Source organism: Meleagris gallopavo, chromosome 16 (genome assembly GCF_000146605.3).
Source record: "Meleagris gallopavo isolate NT-WF06-2002-E0010 breed Aviagen turkey brand Nicholas breeding stock chromosome 16, Turkey_5.1, whole genome shotgun sequence".
Lineage (NCBI taxonomy): Eukaryota > Metazoa > Chordata > Aves > Galliformes > Phasianidae > Meleagris > Meleagris gallopavo.
In genome coordinates this window covers 584,048-591,359 of record NC_015026.2, presented here as the reverse complement: position 1 = coordinate 591,359, position 7,312 = coordinate 584,048, and the positions used below count along the sequence as shown (strand labels likewise).

The 7,312-nt window shown below is 65.1% G+C and overlaps 1 protein-coding gene across 4 annotated transcripts; it reads right to left on the bottom strand.

The window, feature by feature from the left end:
• Window positions 1-6: 6 nt before the first annotated feature.
• LOC100544729 (septin-12) lies at window positions 7-5,326 on the bottom strand. Of its 4 annotated transcripts, none has more exons than XM_010719344.2 (10): window positions 4,892-5,326; window positions 2,153-2,326; window positions 1,749-1,877; window positions 1,542-1,623; window positions 1,325-1,462; window positions 1,127-1,244; window positions 950-1,045; window positions 779-875; window positions 576-627; window positions 7-459 (listed from the first exon to the last, which is right to left on the bottom strand). In XM_010719344.2, the coding sequence occupies exons 2-10, from the start codon at window positions 2,295-2,297 to the stop codon at window positions 309-311; spliced, it is 1,008 nt and encodes a 335-aa protein (XP_010717646.1). In that variant the 5' UTR covers window positions 2,298-2,326; window positions 4,892-5,326; the 3' UTR covers window positions 7-308. The 4 variants fall into 4 exon arrangements, with proteins under 4 accessions (XP_010717646.1, XP_010717644.2, XP_010717645.1 ...); XM_010719342.3 differs by lacking the exon at window positions 4,892-5,326 and adding an exon at window positions 3,381-3,978; XM_010719343.2 differs by lacking the exon at window positions 4,892-5,326 and adding an exon at window positions 3,001-3,353.
• Between the last annotated feature and the right edge of the window lie 1,986 nt (window positions 5,327-7,312).

Genomic DNA, 7,312 nt, shown 5'->3' with positions numbered 1-7,312 from the left:
GGTGCCACTTCCTGGTGCGGCCGCAGCCGATAAGCGGCTCAAAGTCCGGGTGCCAGCGGGGCGGTGGCAGGGAACCCTGCTGCCACCTGTGGGGCTGTCAGCACAGAGGGTGGCACTGCGGGACGGCGGATGCTGAAGGTTCCGTTTTCACCTTTAATGTGGAGCGGGCTCCGGGCGTCTCAGCAGAGCTCGGGGACACCCAGGGAGCCCCCTCTGTTCGTTCTCGTGGGCTGGGGGGGCTGCGAGCTGAGGTGGCACAGTCACTGCGGGGTGGGGCCGGGTGCTGCTATGGGGTCGGGCCCCAGGGCTCAGAGGTTGCTCTCGTCCCCGTCCTCATCCCTGCCCGGCAGCCCGTTGTTGGAGCTCGGCGCCGGCCGGTTGCTCTCGTTCAGCCGCCGCACGCGGTAGCTCTCGTAATGCACGTTGTGGGTGATGTCCTTGAGGTCCTGCAGGTGGGACCTGCCCGGGGAGGAAGGCATCGTGTTACTCTCATGCACCCCCTGCAGCTTTGGGGTGCTCAGAGCCAGCCCCCCCACCCCGGGGTGCTCTGTGGTGTGAGCCCGACCCCGGCTCACCGGATGAGCAGGTCCCGCAGCATGGGGAACTCACAGTGTGCCGGGTTCTCCACTGCAAGGCAAGGCAGAGAGCTGTGGGGTCGGCTCTGTGCCACGGGGACAGCACCCACCATGCAGGGGTGCACCCTTGGGCGCTGTTTCCTGTGAGGTGCCCTGGTGGCAGCCCGGTCCCGTTCCTTCGGGACGCCGTGGGCTGCTCTTACCTTCGATGATGCCCCACTTGGTCTTGCGGCCCAGCACCCGTTTGCCGTTCACCTGGTGCTCCTGGTCCGCCCCCACCACGGCGAATGGGATCTTCTCCTTCGGGATCCAGGGAACAAGGTCACCCCAGGGTGCTCCCACGCTCCTCCCAGCGCCAGCATCCCAACACTCACCCGGATCCTATCATTGAGCAACCGGTCATCAGGGTCCTCATCGAAATCCTCCTGCGGGTACACGCTGATGGCGTGGGCCTTCAGGTCCCGCTGGATCTGCGGGACACAGGGTGTGAGAGGCTGCCAGACCACAGCAGGGGGGCAGGAGGGCCAGGAACCCCCTGTGCCTCCCCTCACCCGCTGCTTGAACTCCTCCCGCTCCTCCAGAGTGAGCGTGTCGGCCTTGGCAATCACTGGCACCACGTTGACGATCTTGCTCAGCCTCCGCATGAACTCCAGGTCGAGGGGACGCAGCCTGGTTGAGGGGGGGACAGCTGTCACCCTGCCACCCCTTGGCAGCACCCATGGGTGCGAGGTCACCACCGTGGCACTCACCAGTGGCCTGTGGGGGGGATGAAGTACACGCAGCCGTGCACCCGGCTGTCTGGGATTTTCCTCTTGCGGGTGATGAGGATCTCCTCACGCAGGTACCGCTCGTACTGCTCGTTGATGTACTTGATGATGGGGTCCCAGCTGGGGACAGGGGATGGATCAGAGCAGCTCCGTTGGGGTTTAGCCTCTCCCAGATGCCACCACAGTGACTGTTTCCTACCAGTTCTCGTTGTTGATCTGGTCCCCAAATCCCGGCGTGTCCGTCACCGTCAGCTTCATCTTCACACCCTTCTCCTCGATGACTGTGGGGCCAGCGGGATCCGTGCATTAAGGAGAAGCAGGAGACCGAGGTGGGGGTCCCTCCCATCTCACTCACCCCCCATCCCCTCCTTCTCCCGTGGCTTTGTGGACACATTGGTGACCTTACCATGGGTGACCGACTGCAGCTGCACCGTCTTTGGGATGCGCTCCTCCTGGCCAGGCTGCGAGGCTTTGCGGCTTACCTTGGACTTGAAGAGGGTGTTCACCATGGTGGACTTCCCCAGCCCGCTCTGCCCTGTGAGGACATGGACAGCTCCACGTTGTCCCCTCCCATGCGTTTATAACCCCCCACCATAGCTCTGCTTGGGAGCACCCCAATCCTGCAGGACGAAGCTGGGACACATCGCCCAATTCCTGGTGTGCAGGGAGCACAGCCACACCACCGCGCTGTGAGACCCGTCCTTCTTCAGTCTATTGTTGCTTCAGTCTCCCCCCAAAGCCTGAGTTCCCCAACTCTCTCCCCACACGGTGGCATCAGATTCCCAGCAGCCAAACCCTGCAGGCGCTCACCGACAACCATGATGTTGAATTCAAAGCCCATCTTCATGGTCTTCACCTTCATCTGCTCGAGCACGGCCTCGATCCCCACATACCCAAACAGCTCGTGCACCCCACAGTCAGGGGGCAACTCTTGAGGCACGGCCGCCGACTCCATGCTGCGCTCCTGGGGCTCCAGGCTGCTCCCTGCGCAGGATGAATACAGGGTGAGCAGGACACCCCAAAACCAGTCCCTAGCACGCTACCCTTCCCAGGAGGACAGCCAGATGCCTTCGGTGCTGCTCACCCTGCTGCCGTTGCCCCAGCAGCAGCCACGCCGGTGGGCACTCAGCCCCGATGCATTCCTGGCAGCCGGCGAGGTGAAGCACGGCAACGGGACATGCCACCTCCTGGCACCATGGGGACGAGGGTGTCCCTTAGTGGCATCAATGGGGGCTCTGCCAACATCCTGGTGCCCACAGCCACCTGTGCCCTCCACCGTGCCCCCCGCAGCTCCACAAGCGGTGGTGTCACCAGCACTGCCTCCCCAGTGAACACCTCGCCGCACAGCCCTGGTGCACACAGGGGGCTCTGGGCATGGCCCACGATGTGTCACCCCACATCACTCCCAGCACTGTGGCAGCACTGCGGTGCTGGTGCTGACAGAGTGCTGTGTAGCTGGCCCCGAGAAGGTGACGGTGGGTGACAGTAGCGGTGCCATCGCAAGGCCACCGGGTGACTAGCAGCCTGGCAACCACGAGGCATGCAGCTGAGACCCCCGCCCCAGCCTTTGTGTGGCGGCTGAGGGCCCCCAGAGCTGTCATTCCCCTCCTCCTCCCCCTCCTCCTTCTCTCCTGGCACAGCCATTGTTTGGGTCCTACCTCCGTGATGCGCTGTCCCCACTCCCACACAGCCTCCTGGGGATGAGGGGACCCTGGCTGTCCCCGGTCCCTGTCACTGCAGCACTGCAACCTGGTCCCAACCCTATTGGGCTCAAATACAGGCTGCAGCCCGGCTGCTCCCGCACATGCCCAGCATGGCAATAACCCAGCCTCCCCGCCGCCCCTCCTCTCCCACCCATGCACTGAGTTCGCCCATTCTACACTCAGCCCCAAGCCCCGCCAGCAGCAATGGGAACCTCAGCACAGTGACACCCTTTCCTCCAAGCGTCCCCCCACCACCCCAGCACCCATCGCATGGGTGTCCCGGCTGCACAGCTCCAGGCCTCCAAAGGGCAATGGGAGCACGCGCTGTCACCCACCTGGCATTGGGGGTTCGGGCACCGGGGACCCCCACGCCCAGCACTGCCCACCCCGATGCCGCAGTGCCCTACGGCGCCTGCGTCCCCCGGCCCACGCTGCAGCCTCCCTGCATGGCACATATGTGCCAGCCCATTTCTTGGCACCAGAAAGGCTCGGGCGGCAGCTTGCCGGCACAGCCATGTGCCATGTGGCCTGGAGATGAGGGACACGCAGCACCTGGCCTGAAGATGCTGGGAGGTGGATGGAGCGGACGTGCTCCTCACTGCAGAAATGGCATCTCAGAGTGGGGACCCGGGCATCCCGTGCCCACCGGTGGGTGCCAGACCACAACTAGAGCTGGGGACAGCAGCAGCTAGGATGGGATGCCCTGGTGACACCACCCCAGAGTGCTCCCAGGGGGGAGATGTTCCCTTCCAAACCTGACACAGCCCAGCAGGAGCAAGGCTCTGGCCGCCCACAGCACCCTCCCGCTCAGCTGGGGCTTTCCTCGGAAATGTCAAAACACCAGGACTTCCTGGTGACAGCAGTGACACCCACCCGGCCGGGGGGGGAGGGGGCTGGTGGCAGGGCACTGCCTGCAGGCCCCTATCCTGTCCTGCCCACCACTCAGCACAGCACCCAACCCCTCATGCACCCACCACAGAGTCACGGTCACCAGGACAGATCCGGAACCGAGTAACAGAGCTACTGCTGCGTCACCCCACTGTCCCCCCCACGGCCACCACAGAGTGCCACCCGCTCACAGTCCAGCTCTGCGCATCCCCTTTCCTTCTCCGCTCCCCAAACCCACCCCGAGCAGCAGACCCCCCACCTGCCCCTCACACCTCCTCACTGCTGGGTTGCGAGGTGCCCACGTTCTTCCAGGGTGGCACCCACACCAGGCTCCCAGCACGGCCGTCACCTCCCACCCTGTGCTGCGCTGTGCCGAGCCGTGCCGATGGCAAAGCCAAGCAGACACAAACATTATCCCTTCATGTGGCCCCGGATAATGGCTCCCTGCAGACAGACCTGTTCCGGGCTAATTGAGGAGGGTTTATTTTCCAGGCTGGGACGGGTAAACCCGGGTTCGTGGTCTCCCAGCATGGTTTAATTACTGATGCGGCGTTAATCGGCATGTTGGCCGGGAAGTCTGTAATAAGCTCAGGGGGTGGAGGTGGGCAGGAGGGGATGGGAAAGGAGCGCACATCGCCAGGAGTGCGGCCCCGTGACCCAGAAGCTCCGCTGCACAGATGGAAGGAAATGGGGTGGGGGTCCCCAGCCCATGGAAGAGCCTGCAGTGGCCGTGCCGCAGTGGCGGTGCCACCCACAACCCAAAGAGACAGAAGTGACAGTTGTCCCCATAGCCAGAGTCACAAGCAGAGCCACAAGCAGAAGCAGAAGTGAGAGCGCAGGGCCCTGTTGTGGCGATGGGGACTGAAATCCTGCAGTGACAGCGAGCAGCCCCACACCACGCACCACGGGACCTGCACACCCACCCTGCCCTTCGCCCCGCGCCCTCGGCCACCCCTACCTCGCTGCACCACGAGCCGGTCACCGCTCACCGGCCGAGTAACTCCTGGGGTGCAGGCAGGAGGAGGCTGCAGCCCACAGCCCCTCCTCCGCTCCTCCTCCTCCTCCTCCTCACCCCGGGGCGCTGCGTGGGCGCTGGGTGGAAGTGAAACGGGGCGGCCGTGGAGCGAAGCTCGGCGCTTCCTGAAAAGAGGAGCGCGCCCGGGAGCGCACCGTCCCCGTCCCGGCGCCCGCACGCTGCCCTCCGGCTCACGCCCACTCCGTGACCCATCCCATCCCGTCCCCAGCACCCAAACCACTGTCCCCAACGTGTCCCCCAGCGCGGGTGCAGCCGGGCCGGCTCGGCCACGGGCATTGCTGCCGCATGATTCACGCAGCCCCGAGCGGAGGGATGGATGGAGGGATGGTGGGATGGATGCCTTTGCGCGCGTCAGTACTTAGAGCCGCGGCGACGGCGGCATGCGAGACACCTGAGAGAGACAGCAGTGCTCCCCAGGCACACAGACAGCGCTCCCCAGGACACAAACAGGCGGCCACCGTGGCGTCCGGCCCTGAGCACGGCACTGCCCTGGGGATTCGTGGGGACGCGGCTGAGCCTGGTGCCTAGGGGCCCTGTGCTGTGGCCAGGCTCCCCAGGGCAAGGGGATGGAGGGGACACGGGGCACTGCCGGGCTGCGTGGTGGTTCTTGAGCAGGGCACGGTGCCACTCACTGCCACCAACAGCCGCACATTCAAGTGCTACCTGGAACACGTGGCCATCACACATCTCCACTGTCATGAATGCAGCAACCAGGATGGGAACAACGTGGGGATGGGAGCAACAGCTTAGGGATCCTGAGAGGCTTTGACTACTGTGACCACATCCCCACCAACACGTCCCCAGCACCAGCGGTGGTGGCACGAGGTGGCAATGTCACACCCGGAGAAAGGACAGAGGGGACGAGCGAGTCCTACCGTGCTCCGGTGTCACCGTGGCACAGCATCCATCTGCAGCCTGGCCGAGCCCTCGTGGCATCACCAAGCAGGTCCCCATGGTGGGGCCGGTGCTGCCGATGTTCCTCAGTGCCAATGGGGCGCCCGGCCCCAGCACCACCCCCCCGAGGAAGGCAGGCTGGGAGCTCACCTGCACCGTCTGTGGCTGTGACACCAACTTGAAGGGTGCAGCTGGGGGGAGCAGCCCGTCACCAGGGCCGGTGGCTGCAGTGACAGCCAGGGGGGTCGGGCGAGCCAGGCGGGGGCTGGCACTGAGGCTGACCCTGAGCTGTGTGCGGGGCAGCCCTGGGGCCATCTCACCACCTGAGGAGGAGGAGGAAGGCAGGCGGCTGTGGGGCAGGGCAGCTGGGCTGTGGGCACCCCATGGCTGTGTGGGGTGTGGGGCTGGCAGGGGGATGCCTGGCTCCTCGGCGATGTGCAGGTCCAGTGCTGGCAGTGAGCTGTGCCCGGCGGCCACATGCAGGGAACATTCTGCTTCCACTGGGAAGACGCAGCCGTGCGATGGCACTTTCTTCAAGCAGGGGTCGGCAGCCAGGGAGGCTGCAGGAGGCTGAGGGGCTGCGGGGCTCTCCAGGCTGGAGCTGGAGCTGCGCAGGCTCTCACCGTCGCTGCCCGGCCCCGTGTGGCTCTGGAAGGAGGCAATGCTGCCAGGAGCCCTGCCAGCACGGTGCTGGCCCCGCAGCAATGGGCTGTGTGGTGCAGGGCCGGGCTGCAGAACCCGGTGGCTCTCGGTGGCACTCGCAGGCAGCGGGGACGCAATGGGGGATCCGGGAGCATCACCTGCATCCTCTGCCTCAAACGACTTCTTGAGGGCTGGGGAGAGACAGAGAGGTGTGAGGGCAGCACTGGGGCTTGGTGGCACTGCAGCTTTGGGTGCTCCTCCTGTGCACCAGGTGCCAAAGGGCCGTCTGTGAGCCCAGCCCAGATGGGAAACCAGATCGGTGCTGCCGGCCCCTCGGCTTTGTTCCCCAGCACTTATCTGTGGGTTGGTGCCGTGGCTCCTGGCTCCCCGCACCGCACAGTGCCCGCTTTATTCCCCTGTAAGGGATCCGGCCCCACGTAACCAGATCCCTGCCCAAGCTGCTGCTCTCCCCCCGCATTCAGCACAGCTCAGCACAGGATCCCTGCCCTATTCCGGTGCGTTAACCCTGAAGCCTACTGATGGCACAGCCATCAGATGGCACTCCCATCCTACAGCGGTACTGCCCCTGCCAGGAGGGCTCTGACTCTCCACCACAAGCAGGCAGATGCATACGAGGGGGGTCAGGGCCCATGCAGTGTCCTGGGGGGCTGAAAGTTCCTCGTGCTCCCCCCGCCCACTCGCAGCCCTTTGGGCACCATTGGGGCACTCCACCACCCTGGAGGCTGCTCTCCTCCGGCTGCAGTGCCGCGGTGGGTCTGCATGGAGGGACCGTACAAAACTCTCCTC